This window comes from Dipodomys spectabilis, unplaced genomic scaffold (genome assembly GCF_019054845.1).
Source record: "Dipodomys spectabilis isolate Male_0828 unplaced genomic scaffold, ASM1905484v1 ptg000001l, whole genome shotgun sequence".
In the NCBI taxonomy this organism is placed as follows: domain Eukaryota; kingdom Metazoa; phylum Chordata; class Mammalia; order Rodentia; family Heteromyidae; genus Dipodomys; species Dipodomys spectabilis.
Genome location: NW_024870678.1, coordinates 33,189,901 through 33,216,879, shown reverse-complemented (window position 1 = coordinate 33,216,879; position 26,979 = coordinate 33,189,901). Strand labels below are relative to the sequence as shown.

The window sequence follows — 26,979 nt, the reverse complement described above, 5'->3', positions numbered from 1 at the left end:
CAAAATCATAGTATTTCCCTGGCTTTCTTCTATTTGTCTCAAGTAATGTATAGCTTTCATTTAAAAAAAAATATCAAATCTACTTGCTAACTCATACATGAGTGTGGAGTTAACACTGTAACAGCAAAAAGTTCTGCAAAGCAGATAGTAGACTTATTAAATAGATTTTTTTCTTACCTATGACATTTTGCAACACAAAGTCAGGTAAGTGAACAATGGAACGAATCTGAATATATTGTGTGGAAATGACATAGTAGATAGTTCAGAAATGATTAGCCTACCTTTTAAAGCATACTTTTCTCAAAGTAGGAATCAGGAAGACAGACCTTTCTCTTCAAAAAGGATATAAACCAGTAGTTTGCTAGGAAGAAGGGAAAAATTTAGAAGGATTCCGCTATGGACCACCACCAAAACGTTTTGTCCAAACAGTGTCAGCAATCATTCGAAGGGCTAGCTACTGCCCTTTGAAAAATGTGCCCATTAAAGCCTATCTATAATTTTTGTAGGAAATTATTGCCACTCCTAAGTGGGGCTTTCTAATGGAATTGTTGATGAGCTTAACCACTATATATGGGCACAAACTACCACTTTAATAGAAATAGCCCATGCCATGACCAGAACAGAATCACTTAGTAGGGAAATTGGAAATTTAATTTCAATCAGATGAACAAAAAGTAAAGAAGAATGCTTGAAGTGGTAGCATAAAAAATACCAGCGATTAAAAACATTTGGAACCTTTGCTTACCCTTCAAAGGCATTTGTTGCCATGGTTTTAAAAGACCTCTGAAAGCTTCAGCTGTATCCACAAAAGCTGCCAAGAAATAGGGGTTCTATACTGATTTTATTTGTCACAGGCATTTGTCTTAATTATCTCCAAGATAAAGACCACTTGGCTAAAGGAGGAGAAAGGGAGGGGGAAAATAAAGAAGAAGAACCACTGTCATTTCACAGGTAGGAAGATCAGGATTTTACCTTTATGAGACCTTCTTCAAATGCATTTGAGTAGGTGGATACACAGGTCTCATTTTTTGTTGTCCCATTGAAGAGTGACAGACACTTAAAGTCAGTAGATAATGTGAGGTTTCTAGCTTTTGGCTTTCATGATATAGCTTTGCTTTTCCCTGATGAAAATATCTACCAAGTTTATCAATACCTGGGGACCATGACCGTCTTTGAAAAAGGTTCAGGATAAATGCCTTCACTCGAAAACTCTCTGGCAGGTCACTTGTATACAAACTTCTGCTAATCAGCTTCAATAGTTTTTATTTTTCTCTCTACAACACAATATTCATGGTAGCACAAGACAGAGGATTTAATAAACACAGAAAGGATTGCGCAAAGTCTGGGTCTCAAAGGGGTCTACAAAGCTCCCATGGTATGAATAATTCCAATATCACTGCCAAATACCTTGATTCTTGTTTCAACATCATAAAAATGCTCATATTTTCCCCACTGTTTACTATGTCTACAGCTTAATGTACTGGTACCAGCGTGTTCTCTTTTAAATTGTAAGTTCTTGGACAGCATGCTTTGACCATAGTGTACTAATTCATGGCTTTCCGGTTTAGAAATGTCTTGAGCATACCTTTCATAATAAACATCTTTCTTACAAGGTTTTGGTAAAATCCAGGAATCTCTTGTAATACATTATTAATGAGAACCAAAGGAAGCTTTTGTAGTTACTGCTATAGTTTGGATTAGTGTCCCCCAAATAGCTAAGTATTAAGGTTAGCCTCCACCCACAGTGCTCTTAGCAGGTGTTAGAACCTTTAAGAGCTGGAGACTTTGCGTATGTAATTGTAACCCCTCTATAAGGTATTTTCACAATAAAAAAGAGGTGGAGACTAGTGGGAGGTTTGTAGGTCATTGGGAGGTGTGCCCTTCAGTGGGATATGGGCTACAAGCCCCTTCATCTTCTTTCATGCTAGCCATGAGGCGAATGACATTCTGACTCTCCACTGTTACCAAAGGCAACATGGCCAACAGACCATGGACCAGAACCTATAGAACTGAGTTAAGCATATCCTTCCTCTTTTCCAGTTGGTTGTCTTAAGTATTTTGTTAGTCATGGAAAACGCACTAAAGTAGTTGCTTCTCTTTTACACATTTTTAAGAAGTATTTAAACCATTCTTTACATCAGGTTCCTCTTTGACATTAATTGAGGAAATAAATTCTGACACACACCCTCCACACACACGCACATACACACAAATACGTACAACTCCTGGACAATATATAGAACTGATTCTGTTGCTGTGGCTATTGAGAAATCCAGGTAAATCTAGAAAGAAATTCAACGCCCATCTTTGAGGAAGTCCCAGCAATCTGGTTTGTCTACTGTCTACCTAACATGATTAAACAGATACACAAGAACAAATAAAAAAAAAGATAAGCTAGAACAAGATTATGTAAACCCTTCAGCTTTGTCTAAGGATTTTTCCATGAGTCATGGAAATCATTAAAAGATTCTGTCCAGAGGACTGGCAAGATTAGTGATTTGCTGCACAAATACTAATAGAACTAATAGGCTGGCAGGTTGCAGAATGGCTCATGAGAAGGAAAAGCAAGTGATACAAATGATTTAGATGAAGAAGAAAAACAGAAATACTGGATTATTGCAAGTTTCTAGTTATAGATAATGGAGGGGAATCTAAATAATGAGAGTGAGGTGGACATGTGCGTGACCAATAGCTGCCATAAAACTGTGCAAGAGCGCTGATGAGGGTAAGGCAGTAAAATAAAACAATAGCTAAAACTAACTCCCAGGCTTGAAGTGTGGGTGCCTGAGACCAGGACACAGGTATTAACACACCCCAGGGTCAGGACGACTGGCTGGTGGTAGAGGAAACAGATAGTGGTCACTGAGAGGTCAGGGAACAAGTGCTTGACTGGGACTCGGGCCTGTGATTCAAGATAATCAGAAGGCTGATATCTTAAGAAAAAGGTTTAGAGCCAGCCCAGGCAGACAAGTCTGAGGGACTCCACTTGGAACAGCTCAGCTCTAAACAACTTACAGATAAACAAAATGAACACCAGGAAGCTGAAATGTTTTGTGAGAGGGTGGATAAGGTTCAAAAGGGCGGAGAGATGGGACAGATGAATGGAGAGAGGAAATGTGGGTGAAAACAGTTGTGATATTTAACGTACATATGTGAAAATGGAACCACTTAAAGTGAAGGGAAAAGTGGGGTTGGAAGAGAGGAGGAGCGTGAGGAAAGGGGTGACACGGATGCACTGTACTCACAAACTGACATGTTGATTTGAAACCCCTTTGCACACCTACTTAAAATACAAACTGCTTTAAAATATAGATAAAAATGATTGCTACCGCTTTAGACACATTCACATTAGAGTACCATAAAGTTCTTAGCCAGGTGCTTGTGGCTCACACCTATAATCCTAGCTACTCAGGAGGCTAGGATCTAAGGACCAAGGTTCAAAGCTAGCCCAGGTGAGAAAAGCTTTGAGACTCTTATCTCCAATTAAGCACCAAAAGAGAAAGTGGTAGAGAACAGTAGCCTTGAGAAAAATAGCTAAAGAACATTGTCCAGGCTTTGAGTTCAAGCCCCAGGACCAGCAAAAAAAATTAATATGTGTGTGTGTGTGAGTCTTTCTTTACAACATGAACAGAAACTTTAAGCCATTGTGTTATCATAAGCCAAACCCAGGGACAAATACCTCAGGATTTTGCATATTGCTCATATGCAGAATCTAAGCAAGTGCTCCTCATATAAGCTGAAGGTGGAACAGTGCTTCCCAGACGCAGGGGAGAGGGAGAGGAGGAGACATGATGATGGCACTGAGCTGCAGTTAAATAGGAGTAAGATGTTCTACTACTTGGTACTGCTACTGCTTGGTACTGAGAGCAGAAATAATGATCACGTGTTTTAGAGCTCAACAAAGTTGAACAGATTTTGAATGTTTTTATCACATGTAGGTAACAAATGTTCAGGGAGATAAGTAGGTTTATCCTGACTTGAACATTATACAACACAAACATATATCAAAACACCGCACAATATCCCATAAATACACGTCACCTCTGTGTATCCAGGGTAGAGAATATTTTGAAAGCAATCTAGGAAATGTTTGTGATGCTCATTTTGATAAGAGAAGGCAGACTATTGACTGAGAAAGTGTCTGTGGACAGCAACCTGAATGTAAGAAGCTGGCTCTTATAAGCAAACGCACAGAACAATATCGATGAGCTCAGAATCTAAAAGGAGAATATGTTGGTGTGTTGGGAAAGAGAAGAAAGGTCAATGTGGCTGGACTACAGTGATAAAGGAGAACTAAGAAGCAGCAATGGAAAGACGTAGGATGTTTTAGGTGATAGGAAGAGAAATTTTACTGTACTGGCATCAAATAGGTTGAAGCTCAAGCTCACACGACTTGATTAACCACCGAAAAGACTTGTCTGCTGTTGCACAGGGACTGGCTTGTGTGGAGACCAAAGCTTTTATACTTTGAGTTGAATATATTAGCTGGTTCTCAACTGAATCTCTGAGAAGACTTCAGAGATAAAATAATCACATGACAAGAAAGGAAGAAGCCTCTCTACTCTCCTCATTCCCTAGCCACACCCAACAAGGGTGAATAAATAAGCCAGGTGACTAGACATGACTGTAAATTAGGTGGGAACACTAACCCACCTTTGGTGAAAACACGTGAGCCCTCAAGCCTGAAATGGCTAAGTTCTTTTTACGACAGAGGTCTCCCAAATGAATGGGGCCAGCTACACAGGCCTGAGATTCTCTAGAATATATGTCCGCTACCTCTCCCCAGCTCTCGGAGCTATCCAGGGTGCTGGATGATCTTGCCCTAAAGCTTGGTAAGGGCCTGAGGACCAGGCTCTCAGCCAGGTTAGATCTAAGGCCCTCACTATGTTAAACCGTAGCCAGATTCTACCCTGACACCATGGCCCTCCTTGCTCTCAGCTAACCTGAGAAGAAACACCTGCTCTCATTATGTCTGTTTGGTCTAATGTTGAGCAACTTCTGCATACATACCAGATTGAAAACAAAATGGTAGCATCGTTAGAGCTGTGCAGATAGGTTAGGGTCCCTCTGTGTGTTGTGGCCTTCAGAAATAATGATATGTGAGAAGCAATGAGCTCAGCAGGTTCCTTTTTTTCTTTGCACTATTCCTCAAAGGTAACATCTGACTGCTGAGCTTACAACCAGATTGGCTTATACAATTCAGTCAGTTTAGGGTCTCTCTCTAAAGACACAAATCTATGCCTCCAATAATTTAAAAAAAATCAATAAAATACAGAATTTCATCCTGACTCCTATAGGAACCTTGACTTTGCTTCTTAAGAAGTACATTCAACTGAAGTCTATTACTCAATTTTTCAAGTAATCAACTTTGTACATTAAGTAGTGGATGGAAATCTGTATGCTTTCAAGTCAAACACTTTTCCTCTTCAACCAAAACACTTAGAACAAGAGAAGACTCTTCTATATTCTCATTCTAGCTCTCTTCCTAAGTAACAAGAGAAACAGCATCTCAGAACTTTCCACCTACGTGTCAGACTCTTCACTGTCCTTACATGGCTTTGAGGGTCAGTGTGATTTACAAAGAGCCACAGGAGTTCAGGACAACTTCTCAGTTCCAGGGTACTAAGACTATGATGAGAAAATGGGACTAAAAACCCTTAAACTGACTCTGGGATGTTACCTTTTATAATCATTAAAAAAATGAAACATATGGCAAAGACAAGGAATTGGTAACTTTACTTTGACACAGTCTAAGACTGAATATATAGGCAAGTCATGCCATTGGTTCATTTAATGGTAAATCAATTTCATTAATTTTCATTCATATTCTCCTTTTCCTCACCTGTTCAACATATGACTGAACACACATGTTTTTCTCTACCTTGCTCTTCAGATTTACTTTTAGTAAACTGGAGATGGAATTAATTGCATAATGGAGTTTCAAAGATTTTTCAAATACCCATCTTCCAGATCGTAGCCTTTAAAGAAGCTAGGATTACAGGCATGAGCTGCAGTGCCTGAATGCTATAATAACTTCTTTCAATCTCTATAATCTTATGTACAAAATATTTTCTTCTCTTATATTCATCTATTATGTTCCTTATATTTTTACCTGGTGGTACTTTGTCTTTTCCAACTTATTTTCTAATTATGTCATGAGAACATACTTCTGCTTTCCCAAATAAACTTCCCAAATAAATTCTGGATCTTGTGGCATTAAGGATTATGTCTTGCATATTTTTCAATTTCACTGGCAACATCTAGGTAGATGCAAGGTTTTCAGTAAACTATAAATAAACAAAACTTTGGGTCTTAAAACCACATATTTTCCTACAAATAATGGTGTTTAAATAATAAACATCTTTAAAATTAGCAAATTATAGTCACATAGTAAATAAAATTATTCTGGCAAAGAGCCACTATCATCTAGTTGCATATTACTATGGCTTCTTTTTGGCCACAGCGACAAAGCTGAGAGCTAACACACAATGCATACCTCGCACAAGCTAAAATAGTTGCTTTATACAAAAGCTTTGGGGATCACAGCCCTAAATCACCCTTTATTTGGGAGAGAACTACACTTCAGGTAAATGGCCTGTCAAAGTGTATGATTTAATCTATTCGGTAATCATAATTGAACCTATTCATTAGTCATATCAGAATCATAAACTTTTCTCACCACCAGATCAAATGCTTAGTGATATTATAAAGTCAAATATATGATAAAACCAAAAAATTAAAGTATATGTCAAAAAATACCTCTAAGGGCCTTAAACTAACCTAAACCAAGTCTAAATTGTATCTTTTCTGAATTAAGATAGCATCAGCCAGAAAAATTAATAGTGTCACACACATTTACTACAGAGAATATCATTATTTTTCATAAAAACACCAACAAAGAAGTCTAATCCTTCTAACTGAATTCTCAAAGATGTTGAAAGCAGTAAGTGTCAAAGAAAATGCTTTTAAAATGGATCATATTGACCTCGCAGGCTATTCTATTAAGATATGAACGGCTTTAAAAAAAAATAGCACTGGCAATGGAAGAAAAAAATACATAGTTTGTGCCAACCCGTTTGTGTCCAGCAGCAGGGCCGTAAAGAGCCACCTCAGAAAGTTCCCAAAAACCACTCCTTCCACCCATGTCTAATGTCCTTCAGACTCTTGTTTTCCAACAAATTCCTCAAGTCTAGATTGGTATGGAAAGAATCACACAAAAACTCCCTCACATGTAGTCTTAGTATTTATATGCCAAGCTGAAAAAGGAATAGGAACAGGGGGAGAAATACTCCACTATTAAGACCTAAATAAATAAATAAATAAAAACCTCAACTGCCATCAGACCTCTGGTCCTGGGACACAAAGGATTTTAACATAGATCCTGGATGTAGGGGAGAAAAAAACCCTGTCTTTTTCCAAGGATATCTCCCATAAACGCAGCAATGAAGATATTCCTGGGATGAAAATCTGATATAGCTGGAAGTCTATCGGAGTAGAACAGTGGGTTGCTATAGCTGGGCATTTAACAACTACTGGGTGCAGATGATACATAGCCCTTTTTAATGTCATCAGACATTAAAGCTGCTCATGTTAGCAAAAGGTCATGTCATCCACGAGACAAGAAAAAGAGAGGGAGCAGAAGAAGAGAACACACCAAATAAGAATCAGATCCGGAGCAAAGATCAGGACAGAATATTCATGTAGACAAGGCTAAGGCAGAGAGATAATTACCCACAGACACTACCACAGCATCTCAATGAAGCAGAAGGGTGAGGGTCCATCTCTCATCTCTCAATCAGGCCAGAGACATTTCTTTTTAGACCACAGAGACTGCTACTGAAATCTCCTTTGATAGAATTTGCTCAAGACTCTCCAGAGCTTGTGGAGAGGAAGAAGCAGCCAAGTGCAGCTGCCCTGGTGTCGGTCAGCAACTTCTCCTAGGAGTCTCACTTACTCACATTTCTACCTTGCTGGCTAGATTACTGTTTAGTACAGGTGACTGATCATATGGTCCTTCCGCTTGTGGAGTCAGAATAACAATAATAATAGAATACGTTGTTTTCAACACACTATTACCTTGGATACTTCTCTTGAAGAAGGCCTTACAGCCTTCACAGGACCAGACTCCATAATGGTAGCCGGAGGCGTAGTCATTGCACACCGCGCAGTAGCGCGTCTCCTTGGCAGACTCCATTGCCAAGTTTCCCTTGTCGCTGCTGCTGCCCAGTCTCTCTCGGCTGCTCTGCCGTCGATTATCTGAACTTGGCCTGTAGGGGAAGATAAGAAAAATGGAGGGGGGGGGGGAGAAAAACAACAACCAATGAGTCCATTAGCATTAGAAAAGCAAATCGTGCACTTTCTGAAGAATGAGAGACCTGGGAGATGGAGCAGATCCACTTTATTCTGACATTTTGAAATGATGAATCATAATGTAAGCTAATCTGTCCTTACCTCTTACCTTCTGTTATGGCAAAAGGTGTTTGCCTGTTCTATTAACCTTGAGGAAGAACTGTTGATTGAAACTTGCTCATGAAATGGACTGTCTACCCCAGAATCTATTACCTATAAAATGACAAAAATGAAAGCCGGTTTCTCCCAGCCTTCTTCATTTTCTAAGGAATCCACACTTAATTCAGAAACATTAGAAACCAATGCTTATTCCAATGCTGGACCACACCAAGGGTCGTTAGGAAATAGAGACAAAGCAGAAAACAGCTGCTGCATCTGAGGCTCAGATGAACAAATGCATGGCAGAGAATGCATGTTGAAGAAATTCCAAATTTCTTCGGCTATTGTTACCAGGGAACTCCTTCTCCTCCCCCCCGCCCCCCACCATGTCAGTTTTTACAACCTGACCCTATAACTAGAGAATACTATTCTTCAATATTCAATGGTCTTCTTTAAAACATGTGGAGTGAGGAGAGCCAAAAAACACAGATGCTTCCCCTCACCTTGAACACTTCTGGGGAGGGAACCTATCCCAGGACTGAAACGGAAAACACACAGCAAGAAAGCAAAGATCTGGAGGAACCAAGGAAATGCTTGTAAACATGTTCCTACAATGCTTGCAGAAGAGTGATTGAGAATGCTGAGAGTCAGAGGAGCACAGGGAAACATAGCTGGAACTAGAATTTGACTTACAAGATGCTTAGCAATGAGTTCTGAAGGATGGGCAGAAGCAGAAGCAAACACCCAGGGATGAGGAAGCGAAGATCAATGAAAGTCATTATCCTGAGAGAGATCTTGGATGAGAAGGAAACAAAGTAAGAGACAGTACAGTAGCAAAAGGGTACAAGACACATACACACATCTACCACAAAAGGATCTTTGCAATACCACAGACCTGCAAATATGCCATCCAGGCTGAAGGAAATAGACCAAAACAGGGGCAATGGTTGAAGACACAGAGAAGATAAAAGAATAAAAACAAGAAGGAAAGCAGGGTATTTGACTTTACAGACATGGTCATAAATCACAGCCCAAATAAAGATACCTTGAAGGAGACAGGAAGAAGGAAGGTAAGGAAAGAAATAGTAAATAAATCTTTACCTCTCATCTGATGAGGTAGAGAAGTCATTAATACACTGACCCAGGGCTTCTGAGGCTGGTGCAAACAAAGGTGATGTTATAGAATCGAGAGTAGGTGGCCCAAGTCCAGCACAATGCCTGATATATAGTGGGCACTTAATAATAGGTTTCAATGAGTGGAGAATGCTGGGAAGAAGACTAGGAAAGACAGATTAACCGATGTTGGAAGGATACACCGAGTTGGAAGGATACATAGAAGCCTCCTGTGAAGTTTTTGAAGCAAAATGAAGATGAGAAAAAGTCAACTGAGTTTAGAATGCCCAGAATCTCTCGGTTAAAGAAGCTCCTACTTCTTGCTTCCATTCCTCACCCAAGTCATCAGGCCATACAGAAGTCTCCCGGTCCTCCTCTTACAGCCCCCACCTTCCTTTCAGCTCAGGTTTTATAACCCTTCCTTGGCTGTCTCGCTCATTAATAATGTACACAATTGTGTGATGGTGGCTCACAAACTACATGGGCCATAAAATCTACAAAATATTGGCTCTTTGGGTTGAGTAGGTCTGAGTTTGCCAACTTTTTCCACTCTAAATAACTTAGCTCCAAGGTTGGCAGCCTCAAATAGGGTTTCTTTATTTTTTAATGACCCTTCGAGAATCCTGGCTTGCCGTTTCCAATTCTCCTTCATGTTCTATTCCCCATCTCTTTCCACTCCATCACTCCCCACCCCCTCAACAACCTCATATCTTTTTACTGTCTGTTTACTAATATCTTGTGCATGGTTCAAGTCACTAGGAAGCAGTGGGAACACGACATTGTAGGAAATAGTGTCGTTGAGGAGAGGCAATAGTTAGGAAGCATGGGCCAGACAGATTGAGTGCCTTATAAACTTTATTCCCTATCATCTCAGTACGCGGCATACAGCAGGCACTCAATATGTACTGAGTGAGGAGTGTCTTGTATGCATCCAAAATGTCCAGTATCCTCAACATCCTGTATTCCAAAATATGATGGATCCCTGAACAACAGGGTTTGGAATGGACCAGTGCGCTTGTAGGTGGATTGGGAACAGGCATATGCAACAGTGTGAAAGGACATCTCGCACACATCCTAGAACCTAGATGTAGAGTAAGAAAAATGTGTGTCACAAAGGCACAAAATATATGTAGAGAATATGATTTATCAATTACTACAAAAAGATGCACGCAAATTAGCTAGGTGCTGATGGTTCATGCCTGGAATCCTAGCTACTCAGGAGGCTAAGATCTGAGGACTGGGGTTCCAAACCAGCCCAGGAAGAAACTCATGAAACTGTCATCTCCAATTAATCACCAGAAAAAGTGTAAGTGAAGGCATGGTTCAAATGGTAGAACACCAGCCTTGAGAAGAAAGGAAACAAAGGAAAAAGCCATATCAGAATGGGAGACCCTGAGTTTAAGCACATACACACACATATATATATACACACACACATACACATATATACACATACACACACAAACATACACACACACAGATGCACACACAAATCTACCATGGAAGGTTAAATGTATCACAGCTTAGGCACACACATCCAGACCATACAGAAGGCCATCAGCAGTTGAGAGAAGCATAAATAAATGTAAAGAGGCAAAGTTAAACCATAGCTGCAAAGATCTAACTGCAGTTCATGATTTTATACCAACAATGAGCTCTTGGTGCTGGGTTCCCACAAAACACACAAGCTGTTCATATCTCTGATCAATTGTGTTACACGGTCAGAAGATACCACTTGCAGTTCTCAAGTCTCTTCTGCTGTGTCTAATGTACACAACCTACAAAATGTGTTGCTCCTCCATGAAGAATTACCAAGGCCAGACCTGACCAGGCACAACCTAAAGGTCCCCCCCGCCTTATCTAATGACAAGAAAAGAACAAAGGCTGGAAGACCTACAGTGCCATACTGTGCCTGTTGACTATCTAGTACAGCCATTCACTCTAAACGGGCAGCTTTGACATCTCTTTGGGGTAGCAACAAACGAGGGATTTTTTTTTTGAAAGCCTAGTTTTTCTCCATGCAACTAACAAGATTTTTTTCATTGTTTTATATATAGTCAAGTGTAGATTTCTTAAGAACTTCATATTTAATGTCTAGAGTTTATAGACTCTCTCTCTCTCTCTCTCTCTCTCTCTCTCTCTCTCTCTCTCTCTTTCTCTCTCTCTCTATCTCTCTCTCTCTCTCTCTCCCCCCCAGGACCCTTTATCACTCAGAAAAACACAAGCTTATAAATTGAAATTTTTAAGCCCACAAGTTACAAGGTCCTGTGAATAAAAAAATCTTAATTTTTCAAGAAAGGAAGAAGGAGATGGGGGGAGAAACAGACAGAGACAGAAAGAAAGGAGAAGGAGGAAAATGGAAGAGGTGGAGGTAGAGAACAAGGAAGAGGAAGAAGGAGAAAAAGAGGAGGGGCAACAGCAGCCAGGATTATTCATCACAGCCAAGTATGGAATCAGCCCAGTTCCAGATGTCTCTCAATGGATGCATAGATCAAGAAAATGTATATATATACACAATGGAGTTGTACTCATCCATTAGAAAGAAAGGCATTGTATCATTTGTGAAGAAACAGAAAGATCTGGAAAAATGATTTGAAATAAAGTAAGTCAGCTCAGAGAGGCAAAGGATGGGAAGTTTTTGCTTATACATGGAAGCCAGATTTAACTTATGAACTGATAAGTAAAGACACTGGGTGTTATGCAAGCATATACAAATATGTGAATTAAATACGGTGGATTCAAGGGAGAACTCAAATAGCGTAATTTCTTAGAAAGGCAAAGTTCAACAAAATAAACACCAGGAAGTGAATACTTGACAGGGATAGAGTGGGGTCAAGGGGAAAGGGGCAGATGAATGAAGAGAAGAGGGGGAGAATGTAGTCAAGAATCCAAAGTATAGCCTATAAAACTAAGACAGGAGAGAGGGTGAGTTTGGAAGGGAGGGATGGCTAAGAATATTGAAAGGGGTAACAGTGACCAAAATTGCTTTGTAATATGGCAACTCCTTCATACAAATAAACAAAAATAGAACTGCACTGGAGGAGGAGGAGGAGGAGGAGGAGGTGAAGGAGGAAGAGGAGGAAGAGGAAGAAGAGGAGGAGGAGGAGGAGGAGAGAGAGGGGGAGGAACAAGAGACGGAGGGGGCAGAGGAGGAGGGATGGGAAAACAGGTGAGGGAAGGAAAGGAAAAAGGGAAGAGGAAGGGAGAGATGGAAAGTAGGAGGATGGAAGCAAAGCCTTGGTTCCTGGAGGAAATACTTTACAAAGCTGGGAGAACCATCCCCTCTCTAGAAAGGTGGTTTAATTAAGCAGTAGTGAAGTAACTTCCTACCACCCCTTCTCTAAATTAACCCCAAAGCCAGGTGCATTCAAGCTTCCCTACACTTTTCCTGCATAGCACTTGGCACAACTTCCATTTCTCCCGCATGGCACACCCACGTCTGGGTGATTCCTTCTAAGTGCTTGTTCCCCTAGCAAACAGGCAACCCCAACAAGGGACGGACCACATCTCCTCCGATCCCTGTTTTAACGACACAAAATAGGTCCTCGTTTCCTAAATGCACCTAAATGCACTTAAATAGTTTCTAAGTGTACCCCACCCACCCACCACCAGTTATTGTTTCAAAACACTTTTCTGCTAGGTGTTTTAGATTTTTCAAGAAAACTCAAAAGTAAAACATCATTCACCTAGAGAAACAAGTCTAAATGGTTAAGCATGTTTACGTCTTCTGCTCCAACCCATATTTGGCTTTTAGTCATTCCTTAGGCAAAAATCAGTTCAAGTCCACCTATCCACCGCTGCCTCCCAGGAAAGCAAGCATGAGTTTCACAAGTTAAGTTAGGACTTAACCCAAATACCCAGGCTCCTGATGGTCCAGTGTTGAATTCTTCCAGCATTGAACACCATCTCTGTTGTCTCCTTGTCACACACCAGCTTGACCTCCAGCAACAGCTCGGTGTCCATCTCCTTTCCCTTCCCAGTTGGCTTCCTTGCCAGACTCCTAAGTACCAATGTTTCTAGGGTTCACCCTCCACTCCTGGTGTTTCCCTGGTTGGTGTGCTCTTTGTTGGGGGACAGCCTTCCAAGGACTCGAAATTCACGAGCTAATGACCCACGCTGCTCGCTCAGCCTTATCCTTTGAACACACCAAACAAATGTCCAGCTAAAAGCAGGAGAACTCCTGTCTGGTTCTTGTGGAGGAAGCTCGCTCCTCCTCCTGCCTTCTTCTCCAGGCCTGTGCTCTGCTAATGCCTTCAAGCAAGCTGCTCTTCCTGCATCGACCCCTTGCTCATCCCTGAGAAACTCTTCCTTCCTCTCCTTCAGTTCTCACTTGATTTCCTCCAGAGAGTTCTGGCGAACTTCTCTGCTCTGTTTGCATAGTCTCCTTCCAGAGCAGAGGCGTTTCTGTTGGCTTTCTCAACCCCTCCATGGCTTTCTGCCACTCCAAGAAGACCGGAAGATCTTTCCAGAGCCCAGAAGGCCCAAGTGGATCTGTCCCCTGCCTGTCCCTTGCTTCATGCCTGCCCTCCATCTCCAACTTCCAGCCAGAGCTGTGGCTCATGCTCAACCATCCTACCATTTGCTCTTCATTCTGCCAAGCCAACTCTTCCCAGAGCCTCGTTCCTGCCTACTCTAACTGGGACTCTATCTCTCAAGTAAAAATGAACTCTACTAAGACTACTAGAGTCTGCAAGGGAGAATTGTGAACCTCACTTCTACTTTTTTTTAGAAAACTTCTAATTAAATGATTCCTTGGTACCTCAAATTAAATGATTCTAGTACCAGTGGCCCACACCCCAAAGCCTTAGCTACTCAGAGACTAAAATATAATGATATTAGTTCAAAATCAGCCTGGGTTGGAAAGTCTGTGAGACTCTTATCTCCAATGAACCACCCTCAAAAAAGCCAGAAATGGAGCTGTGACTTAAATGGCAAAGTGTTAGTTAGCCTTGAGTGAAAAAGTTCAGAGACAGCACCCAGGGCCTGAATACTTATACAAAAATAGAGAGAAGGAGAGAGATAACTCAAGCAGATAGCATCAAGCGCCTCAGAACTCCCAAGCCCCAGAGCACAGGCTTGGGACACAGCGTAAACCTTGGAATCTTCACCCAGAGGCATTGAGAGCCAAGGGCAAAGCATTTCAAAGTCATTGCCTCATCCCTAAACCCATATTCCATCCAAAATTGCTTGCAATTACTTATTACAAGACCCCTAATACTGGGGAGGGGGCAATTTCATTTCTAGGACAAAGGCTGAAAATTCTGCTGAGTTCTATGAAAACACAGAGTTAATGAGAGCAGTAGCAGGAGAATGGCTTGATGAAAGTTCGAATCTTTCCTAAAAATCCAGTTGCAGAAAGTCTGTAACCCCCAAATAAGCAGAAAATGATGTGTCATTAGTGGTCATATACAAGAGTTTTGAAATTCTTTATACACAAAGACCATTAGTATTCACCATTGAACATACAAGGCTCTTTGTACAATGTCAAGAGGTTTTCCCACTCACTTAAGAAAAATGTCTCCACCCCAAAATACAACCAAGTGCTGATTTCCCACACTAATGGAAAACAAGAATAGCCTGGTATCGAGTCCCCTAAAAACCCATTTAGTCAGTATCTTCTTATCCTTTATCAGTTACTAATGTGTAACCAAATGAGCCAATTTGAGTTTTATCACCTCTCCCTTCTCTACTCACACCAATCTCTTACAAGTGCTAATGAATGGCAAGGTCTAGGAGCCCAAAGATACAATAAGCAAGGCATGTAGCTGACACCCAGGAGGAGAGAAAGAGAGCTATGGGATTGACTCCACACCTTTTTTCTTTTAAAAAAAAATAGTTTTTAAAAAAAAATCTGGTGTCCAGTGTAAGTTCTACAGAAAATAGGATGGTTGAAGAAGAAGAAATTGATGTACCTACAGAATTATTAAGGGATTCATTTATTTATTGGACAGCTTTGAGTAAGTGGCTACTTAGGACTCACCAGGGGACAGATGCAAAAGGGGACAGAGGAAGAGGGAGGGGGGGGAAGGAGGAGCACAGAAAGAAGCCAATAAAGGCAGTCTCTGTCTTGGGAAGCAGATGACTCAGAAAGAAAGGCCTGCGCTGCTGGGGAAAAGCATACACCCAGATGCGGTCGCACTTAAACACCGTACACCCGGGTGCCATGTAGACAGACTGGCCTCCTGCCTGCTCTGTCACGTGATCTATCAATCATCCCTTTCTTTAAGATCCCGTCCAAGAGATAGGATCAATGTCACCACCACAAAAAAATCCACACAAACACGGCCCAGCCTCGCAGATGGAATTTTTGCCTACGGAAGTTATTTGGGAAGCTGAGGTCATCGGCGATCACGTTACTACAGATGAGCTGAGCTGGGGGCCAAAGTGAGGAGAGCAAGACACTGTGGTGAGAAAGTTTGAAACCAAGTTAGAACTGGTGAGATCTAGCTTAACCAAAACAGAAAAGCAAAAAAACAAAACCTTGCCAATAACAATTGCACAGCTTAAGCAAATCCCCAGACCTTCCTGCCTTCATTTGTAAAATGAAAAATGAAAACTGAGCCTCCTAAATTTCTTTTTCTGGTGCTACAATTGTGTGACCAGGATTCTATCTCTCTCACGGCTTGAACAACAATCACATCTGTAGCCGGCCACACTTTCTTCCATGATTCCCACGAGAGTTTAGTCCATTTCTCAGAACTCTCCACTGAGCGCATCCACAGCAGGTAATTGGGACCGGGCAGCAGCGTCAGAGCTCAGTGTCCATGGGGTTTCCATAATGGAACGCAAAACATCAGCACCCTCCCCGCACAGCTGCCAGTCAGGAATAACCACCATGGCTGCCGGGCACCAGTGGCTCACACCTGTAATCGTAGCAACTCAGGAGGCTGAGATCTGAGGATCCCAGTTCAAAGCCAGCCTGGGCAGGGAAGTCTGTGAGACTCTTATCTCCAATGAACTACCAAAAAACTGGAAGTGGTGCTGTGGCTCAAGGTGGTAGAGTGTTAGCCTTGAGCACAAAAGTTCTGGGATAGCACCCAGACCCTGAGTTCAAGCCCCATGACCACCATCAACACCACAACAGAATAACCATTGCAGAAGTCCTCTTTGGGCCTTTGGATGGCCAGCTACTAGCAGCAAGACCTTCCTTTCACTTTCAAATAAGTTTACTCCTTACACCTTCAAAAGAAAGGGGCATGGGGAGAAGCATCATATTTCTAGCTCCCAACAAGGTCTTCTCACAAAAGTGTCACTCTTCTAATATGAGAACAAACAGGAAGAAAAAGAAAACTTGACAGAAAAGGTCGGAGAGATATTGACCAAGGTGCATTGTACCTATAAACTGACATGTTGAATGGTAACCTCTTCGTACTTAAAAATAATGAAAATAAGTAAACAGAATCAATGAAAAGACAACTAGACAAAAGGCCCAAATGTAGAAACACAGACAAGGAAGAAAACACTTCTGTACCATCCATACATTCTTGGTTTCCTAAGCTCTGCCAGCAACAACTGAAGTGTGAACTCGAATAAAAGTAAAAATTGCTGAGACATGAAAAGACAAAGGAAATATAATTTATCTACTGTGGCATTGCCCAGGTTCGCACATGGAGCTTTCAAAAAAGGAAGAAAGAAAGAAAAAGCTTCTTTTCACTGAACAACTTTATCAGGGAATTGAGACTAGATCTTTCCATGTCATCACAAACTAGAAATTGTTGGCATCTCTGAGAGAATGCTAAGGATTTCTTTCATGTGGAAATTGAGACTAAATCTTCAGAATTACTCTGTGTGTGTGTGTGTGTGTGTGTGTGAGTGTGTGTGTGTGTTGGTTCAAGTGAAGCTTGAACTCAGGGCCTGGGAACTGTCTCTTAGCTTTTTCACTGAAGGCTGGTGCTTTACCAGTTGAGCAAGACCTCCACTCCTGGCTTTTGGGTGGTTAATTGGAGGTAAGAGTCTCATGGACTTTCCTACCCTGCTTGGGCTGGCTTCAAACCGTGATCCTCATATCTCAGCCTTCCGAGAAGCTGGGATGACAGGCAGAGCTATCAACACCTGCTTAAGATTACAAAGGGTCGCTATTCTTGTACCACTGGTACAACCAAGAAAAACAGCGTGGCTTACTTCTAAAGAAGACATACTAGGGGAGCACGTTGGGCATGGCAAGGGCAATGCTTGTGGATGGGCTCCTGGAGATGGGAGAACACAGGCTGACACGGGCATAGAGTTACACACTCCGCGGGCCTCACAGTCCCCAAGGTCAGGTCAGAGTGTGTGTGACCCCCATCAAGGGCAGTGACTGTAACTTGCCTGGAGTTTGGGAGCTTGGACATGCTATTACTATTTCTTTGTCTTAGGATAATATATACCATGCGCTTTCTGGAACATCTTGACCTTTTTTCCAGGCTCAGGTCCTCATATTCTCCTCCCCCCTCCCTCCATGTACTTTTGTGGTCCAGCAACCAATTATGAGCCGTTCTTCAAACTGTCATGCCTTGGATCATGTTGTTTCCTGCCAAGAACATCCTTTTCCAGCCCTTGTGAGCTTTGAGACATTCTTAGCACACTCAGATCCACTCTGTGGCATGCCGCTGCCACTCTACCCTCGACCTACATCCTCTTCTTCCCGCCCCGATGATTGCATTGTGAATGATTGCATTCACCACCGCATAGTCTCCAACCTGCTGGACGGTAGAATCGGCCACAGGAAGTGGGGCAAACCTTCTGAATTCATTCAAGTTGAATTCAGGTCAGGTGAGTTTCATGGAACTAGTTCTCTGATAGACTTCTAAAGAATTAAACACATCCCAAGAGGTTAGCTCATAAATCAACCCTGCCACGTGCCCATGGACTGCCCACATTTGAAAAGACAATCAAGGAGAATGGTTTTGAGTTTGCATCAGTACTCCCAGTTACGAATTCTCTCACCTACTCCCCAAGGGACTTTAGAACAAGCGATTATCCATGTGAGTAACTTTCTCATTTAAATATAGGAGCCAAGACTTTTTTTTGTTCTTTGGAAAGGTGACAGGAATAGATAATATTCATGAAAAGAAATTAAAAATCATCAAACTAGTCAGGTGCCCCTGTCTCAAGCTTGTAATCCCATCTACTCAGGAGGCTGAGATCTGAGGACTGTGTTTTAAAGGCAGCCCAGGTAGAAAAGTTTATAATGCTCTTATCTCCAACTAACCAGCAAAAAAGCCAAAAAGGGGAGTTGTGGCTCAAGAGGTAGAGAGCTAGCCTTGAACAAAAACAGGTAAGGGAGAATGCTCTGGCCCTGAGCTCAAGACCCAGTAATAGTACAAAAATAAGTAAATATTAACAATCATCAACTCAGTGCTTGATGTTATTCTTTAAAACTGATTTTGAAGGGCATTATCTACAGGGCTCTCAGGAAAGATACTACTCTGAAAGGGATTTCAATGACTGTTCAGTCCCTGAGTCCTCTGTCCAATGGCAGCTCAAATCTATCAGGATTACCAGCTTGATCCTGCAATTGGAACCAATCCAAATTCTCAATAGTTAAAGAAAATAATATGTGCAAAGTAATAGTAGTTAAAAAATAAGAAGTCAAGAATAACAAGGTCCAGTGTTCTAGCCCTAATACCAGCACGGAAGGAAGGAAGAAAGGAAGGAAGGAAGGAAGGAAGGAAGGAAAGAAGGGAGGAAGGGAGGGAGGGAGGGAGGGAGGGAGGGAGGGAGGGAGGGGCCAGAATAATAATCAGGATTCAAAAATATTCATATAAGGGCCAGAAAATCCTTTCATACATGCTAGAACATAATGGCTGTTTCTCATGCCTTCAGCCATCTGCCTGGACTGATAATGTTGCATGGCACATGAATGATGTTATAAATATTTGGAAAAAGCACTCACCCTCCTTGGATCCCCCAGTAGATCTCCAACTCATCTGGAGGAAAATCAAGTCTCCACAAGGGCCACAGAAGCCAATTGGCTGTCACCTCCACAAGCCCTGCCTTTACGCACCTCCTACTCCACTCCAGCCACTCCAGCTGCTCTTCCTCCAACTTGCCAGGCATGTTCCCACTTCTGGCGTTTCCACTGCTGCTCCCTCCTTAGCTTCCGATACCTTTCAACAGGCCCTTCCCACAGTACCCCTTCCCTCCCCTATTTCCATCCTTCCCTTAAATGTCACCTTTACAGTAGCAAACTCTATGCATTTAAACTTTCACTGAGGGGTCTGATTTGTTGACTGTGCTATTTTTAGTGCCTAGATCAGAGCCTGGTCTCAAGGAGATGCTCAATACGTATTTGTTGAATGCATATAAAAGTAAACCCAGTCAGTGACATCAGCGGAGTAAGGTAGGAGCTTGTTAAGACGTCCCAAATTTGTCACTATTATCCTCTCTGCAAAGGGTGATTTCAGCTTTACAAAGAACAATGTCAGGACTAGGAGCTCAACCAGGTTAATAGGGCAAAGTTTCCTAAACCCCAGCTAGTAAGCTGGCCAACAGACACAGCCACTCCGCTACTCTTTGGGAACTTTAGCGTTGAGTCCTTCACAGAGAGCCTGGCTCATCTCAACACCCACTTGAACAGTCTTCTCTCATTTCTAGACTGCATCCTCTGATAGTTTTTGCCTAGCCAATGGAAGCAGAAGCAACCTGAACTTCCTGAAGCTAAGAGCTCAGATTCCCAAGTTCCAACTGTTTAATTCTGACTCCCTATAAAATTTGGTCCTCCTCAGAGAAAACTGAACATCGGGATAGTCTTGTTACTCTTATGAAAGGTGTTTACAACTTCTTTATATTTAACTCAGTAATGCTTTTCCTGATTCTCCTGCTATAATTAGCTCTCCAATATGCCATGGGTTATAAAGCCAGAAATAAACTAGCCAGCCAACCTTCCATCCACTACCTTCATGCCCAGGGCTCTCCTCTGGTCTGGCTCACTCTCAACTGGGACAAATCACTCAGCTGTTAGCCAATGGCCTCTGCTGCCACCAGCTAGAGCACTGAGTTTAAGTACCTGACAACCCTGGAGGACTCATTCCAGCCCTGCTTTAGCTCTCCCCGTCCTGAGAATTCACTAATGTTCTTGGGTCAGAGCTAAATAAAAGGAACTCCGTTTGGAGGACTTAGATTTCTCACTTCATTCCTTTCTCTGCATCCTCATGGAAAAGATGTCCCTAAAAACTGTTGAATCTGAGGGAATGGGGGATGGGGAGGTGAGAGAAAGGGAAGAGAACATCTTATTAAAGCAGGGCATTATGAGAAATATCCTGGTGAATTCCCCTTTGAACGGTTAACATGTAGAAATAAATGGCACCAAGGTAAAGCACATTCTACCTGGTACTAGTAGGTGGGGGACAGCTGGGGAGGGGGGTGGAGGGGGTGTGAATATGCTCAGAACATTTTATGTCCATGCGTAAAAACAGAATGAGGAAACTTGAGATGAGTCTGGGAGATGTCGGAGAGAGTGGAGCTGATGAAGATCCGTAATATACAGATGTGGACATGTTAAAATGAAGCCTTGCGCAACTAATAGATGCTAATTTAAAATGTGGAGGAAAAAAATCTTTCTGAGAACCCTATCCCAGAAAAATCACTTAATCCATACGCAAACAATTGCTAGGGCATTCCTCACCGCCACACCATGCCAACCCACCGAGCAAGAGAGAGGCTCTGGGCCTCCATGCCCATCTGTAGCCACGCCTCCCCTCATCCAGCAAGCCATCACACAAGCAATCATGGCCAAGCTGAGGTTCCCCTGCGTGTCCACGTGTGGGAAGCTGAGTGGAAAGGTGGGGCGAGGGGGAAGTGCAGATCTCTTTAATATTTCACCCAGATTTGAGATGTGCTTCTTCACAATCTTTCATGCCTTAGAATACTTCAGAGACTTTTCCCCCCTGAAATCCCGTAATGCCATAAAAATAAGAAAATACTATCCCTCACCCCAGAAAAGCATGTTATTTCTCCAGCACTCACTGTAATAGAAAGTAGTCAATAGCTCTGAAAGCAAGATATCTTGTTTGACAGAGCTGCACTTTGACTTTCCCCCATGCACTGAAATGTTTCTACTATGGTGGAATGGTCTATCTTTACAATTTTCAAGTATTTGAATAAGATCTATGGCCATTGTTTAGTAAAAACCCATCTCCACTCCCATAACCAGCAATAATAGCACAAAATAAGTCTGCAAATGCTAGGACAGCATCCCTTCAACCCTGGAAGACAAGGACAGGTGGACATTTTTGTAGTAACTTGAAGATAAGTGTCACAAAAACGTAAGCACAATAAACAAACAATGGGGAAATGTGGCGTCAGCTCCCAAGTAGGAAAAATCGCAACGCAAGCCCACAATGACACTTAAATTTCCAGTTAGAGAAAGCAAAGTTAGTAGAGTATGTCAAGACTAAAAAGCTATTTGTTACTTAGCTGAAGTTTTAATGCATGCATCCTATGTTTTATCTGGCAGATCTAGAGAGGATGCTTCGAAGGCAAATGTATGAGTCCCACTGAGGTTAACAGAGTTGGGTCCAGGACAATAGGAGAAGTTAATGATCACATGCTTAATCGTACTTTTCTCATCAAGAGACAATAGTCTGCTTGAGCAACGAGGCAGTGCTAAAGGTGCCAGGCAGATATCACCTTAAATTAATGTTCCCCTGCTTACTAAAATCATCTGGGAGCCAAAGAGACCAATACATCTTGTGATTCACATAGCTTTCACTCACCAAGGAGAGCTCCTGAGCAGTGAATGCAATACCAGGACGCCACCGGGATGGATGTTCATTTCCCTTTCTCACTTTCTCTCTACACGCATCTGCATCCCATTAGAAAGCGCTTGGGGAAACAACTGTCATCAAGACCCTAGAAGTGTTCAAGATATTTGATGCCCCATAAGATAAACTGTAAAAATCATACAGAGTTCTAAAACAGCTGTCTTCAAGGAAACAGCCAGGTGCTGGCAGCTCACACCTGTAATCCTAGCAACTCAGGAGGCTGAGATCTGAGGACCATGATGTAAAGCCAATGGGAAGAGAAAACCAAGCAACATTTATCTTCAACTAATCAGCAAAGAACTAGAAGTAGAGGTGCAGCTCAAGTGGTAGAACACCAGTTTTGAGTGGAAAAAAAAAAAAACTATGCGAGAGGATGAGGCTCTGAGTTCAAGCCTTAGTACCACATGCACTCGCGTGTGTACATGCACACACATATGTATATATGAACATGGATAATATATCTTTATCTATACATAAATAATAAGGAAATGCAATGAAATAAAACTAATAAAATAATCCAGGCACCGGTGGCTCATGCTTGTAATCCTAGCTACTCATGAGGCTGAGATCTAAGTATGGCAGTTCAAAAACAGCCCAGGCAGGAAAGTCCCTGAGACTCTGATATCCAATAAACTACTTAGAAAATGCCAGTTATGGTGCTATGGCTCAAGTGGCAGAGCACTAGCCTTGAGCAAAAGAAGCTCAGGGACAGCACCTAGGCCCTGAGTTCAAGCCCCAGGACTGGCACAAAACAAAAAGTTATAATAATAATAATAATGATTTTTTTTATTGTGAACATACTATACAGAGGGATTACAATTACATGGGCAAGATAATGAGTACATTTCTTATCAAGCCTTGCAGCCTCCTCCTTTGTTTACCCTTCACATCCAAAAATAATGAAAATAAAATAAAATGCTCATTTTTCAAGACTAAGTATCAACTTATGAAAAGCTGTCATTAATCTAACATCTTGTACATATTGTCACCTGTGTCCACAAGACCCCTACACTGAAGGTTGCTGGACCAGAACTTGAAATACCATGAGGACAGTTCTGCTTTCTCTCCTTAGTAGAAGTCACTTTTCTGACTTCCACTCCACTCCAAACCCAATTGATGTGCACTGTGGTGTACACTGCTTCACAAAAGAGAAAATAAATAAGAAGGCCAACCAGAGAAAGTCCACATAACTCCTCCTACTTCAAATGGTTACCAGTTAGAACATATGTAATCCCTATCTATATACTTTCCAGTGCTTTGAAGTATAAGAACATTACCATCTCCTTTTCAAATGTTTTAATGGATAATTCTAACCATTTATTAACTCTAAAAAAATCAAAAGTGAAGAGAAGTTATACATTTTCTTATCTATAATTCCTAGCCTGATAAATACAACTATGTGCAAAATACACCAGGTCAAAATATCTAGCTTTAGCCCAGTTCTAATCCATCTGTCATTATAAACATACTAACCATTTATCAGGAACATTAATTATTGTTCCAGCATATGGCTTCATCAACTGAGATTCTTATTAAACTTACATGTCATTTCCTGGAACAATATTAAATTATAAGGAAAAATTTTAATAGTAAACAGTATAGAACCAACATTTAGTTAAGAAATTAGTCTCAGAGAAGACACATTTCCCATCATGGAGACCATATTACACTTTTCATTGTAACCTAGCTTTACTTCATGTTGCCAATCATAAGATGAACTATCCATGTTCAATTAATGCATGTTCCATTTTTGCATTGGTAACAGAGGAATATAAATAGCATCCAACTGCTTTTGAAATCTGGAAGGAGTAAGTCTAAGTCTCCAGGGAAAACTGGCAAGGTAATTCCTAACCTTGAAGCTCTGGAAAAAGAAAGGAAGGAAGGAAAAAAGAAGGAAGGAAGGAAATAAGGAAGGAAGGAAGAAAGGATGGATAGATGGATGGATGAGAGGGAGGGAGGGAGGAGATAAAGTAAAACAAGAAAAAAAAAAGCCATCTTCAACACAGAGTAAACAAGATGTACTTACTAAGATAGGAATGAAACAGCTTAAATGAAAGGCTAGGAAGGGCTAACACTGAGCTACCAAACACTGATGAAGCAGATTGCCAAGGTAACAGGTACAACTAAGGTATTCATGTCAGTCATCATTACAATTTCATAGCACAGCTCTGGCTCTCTGGGGAACCTGACAGGAAGTCACCAAAGCTAGGATTCTGTTGCTTCATTTCTACAAAAACAGAGGTTAAAAGAGAGCATGTCTAACATTCCTTCTGATGAAAAAACTGACTTTCTTAGTTTGTCTGTGGAGAGAGGAAGAGAGAGAATTGGATCAAATGAACACTAAACTTCTGCCCAGATTTGAAATTCTCAGATGAGTTTCACTTGCAAAGAAATGAACAAGGTTAGTATCAGCAAGTCTTTATAGGATTGTATCTAATGGCTCCTTCTGATATTGGAAGGGAAAAACATCCCCCTACTTAATGGAAAATTGTTTAAACATGCTTTTAGTAGCATCATAAAAATAGCCAGTTCCCATAAAACTAAAAGCAGCAGCCTCGGGACATAATCTAAGATTAAAGCTTTCTCACAACTCAAAATAAGACATGGCAAGAATCTATCAAACCAACTGCCCAATGGCAATAGATCAATAGCAGAAGACAGTCGGTCACATTGTGCGCATAGCATACACACAGCTGGCTGAAATCTTCAGCTCCATTTTCCAGATGTAATCACCTTTAGTCTTCACTGCTGGCCTGTACTTGATAACCAATCTCCCCTCTCAGTCTTAGTTTCATCATCCATAATGAGAATAACGATAGTACCAGCCTCTTAAGCTTGACATGGACATGAAGCAAATTCATCCCCGCAAGACTTTAGCAAGGTATCTAACATATTGTGATCTCAAACCAAAAGCATGTCAAGCATGGATGGCTTGTGCCAGTAATCCTAGCTACTCAGGAGGTTGAGATCTGAGAATCGGAGTTCAAAGTTAGCCTGGGCAAATGAATGTGAGAGACTCTTACCTTTAACTAAACAGCAAAAGACTCAGACTGGAAGTGTGACTCGAGTGGAAAGGAAGGAAGGAAGGAAGAGAGGGAGGGAGGGATGGAGGGAGAGAGGGAAAAACGGAGGGAGGGAAAGGGAAGAAGGAGGGAAAGGAAGGAAGGAAGGAAGAGGGAGGGAGGGAGGAAAGAGAGAGGGAGGGAGAAAGGGAGGGAGGGAAAGGGAAGAAGGAGGGAAAGGAAGGAAGGGAGGAAGGAAGGAAGAAGGAAGGAAGAGAGGGAGGGAGGAAGGGAGAGAGGAAGGGAGGAAGGAAAGGAGGAAAGAGAGAGATAAAGGGAGGGAGGGAAAGGGAGGAAGGAGGGGAAGGAAGGAAGGAAGGAAGGGAGGGAGGGAGGGAGAAAGAAAAGAGAGGGAAGGAATAGGGGAAAAAGAAAGATAGAAAGAGAGAAAAAAAGAAATAAGGAAGGAAGAAAGAAAAGAGAGGGGGAGGGAGGGAGAAGAAGGAGGAGAAGGAGGAAGAGGAGGAGGAGGTGGAGGAGGAAGAGGAGGATGAGGAGGTGGAGGAGGAAGAGGAGGATGAGGAGGTGGAGGAGGAGGAGGCCTTGAGTTCAAGTACCTCCATCTCCACGACCGTACCTTCAACCTGGTTAAGAGCCTCTCCTTAGAACTCTCATGGCTTCTTCTTGAACACAACTCTTATTCCACTTGTCTGTGTGCTCCCCATGTCCCTCACTTCACTGTAAAAGGACCATTAGGCAGTGTTCCCAAATGCTCTGCTTACCATAGAAGGCCAAACACCACCAACCAATGGAGCTTGCTGAGTGAGGAAATGTATATGTGAGTTATAAAATTAGCAGTCTAGCAAACTGTGCTAACCTAATCTATAACCTTTATACAACTTATTAAACAGAGAGGGAAGAGAAATGTCTTACAACCGGAAGAAAGGAATTTCCTTGTAACTCCAATATAGGTAATAAGAAAGATGATATATCTGCACAACAGACACTGAAAGAAAGCCCGGTGGAAAATTCACCTGACAAGGGTAGCCTCTGAGCTGAGCCCGGACTTCCAGGTAGAATTTGGGCTAATAAAAATGGACAGGGTGACCCCCGGTGCCGATAGATCACACCTACAATGCTAGCTACTGAGGAGGCTGAACTCTGAGGGTCCAAGGTTCAATGCCAACTTGGATAGGCAAATCTTCAAAACTCTCATCTCCATATACTTGGCAAATGCCTGAAGTGGAGGCATGGCTCAAGTGGTCGAGTGTCAGTCATGAGCGAAAGAGCTTAGCAAGAGCGCAATACCCTAAGTATCTACAGGAAAAAGAAGGAGGAAGAGGAGGAGGAAGATGGGATGGAGTAGGGGGAGGAGAAGTGAGAGGAGGAGGAGAAGAAATGGGCAACAAGAAAGGCAAGAAGTGTCAGTTGGAAAATGCTATCTGAACATGACTTTGAATAAGTGTGCCTTGAGTGGTAGAAAGTAGAAGGTTGATCACATTGCGAGGCTGTGACCACATCAGAAACTATAGAACAAATGTTCTATCTCCAGTGAGAACTCGCCCCCTACCCCCGGTGCCACTTAATTGGAGGAAAGACCAGAACAGGCGCAGTGTTACTTGGAGTAAGAAACTTCGGTGGTAAAATGAAATATTTATTAGAGTTCGACAATT

General features: G+C 41.9%; 1 protein-coding gene across 2 annotated transcripts in view; it reads right to left on the bottom strand.

Moving 5' to 3' along the window:
- The window catches only part of Esr1 (estrogen receptor 1), a 230,648-nt gene that overhangs the window by 192,340 nt on the left and 11,329 nt on the right, over positions 1 to 26,979 (bottom strand). Inside the window, exon 2 of one of the 2 annotated variants that reach the window (XM_042670625.1) lies at positions 8,071 to 8,267. In XM_042670625.1, the coding sequence (XP_042526559.1) occupies positions 8,071 to 8,267 (197 nt within the window). The remainder of the gene's footprint in view (positions 1 to 8,070; positions 8,268 to 26,979) is intronic. The other variant, XM_042670703.1, reaches the window with a different exon arrangement.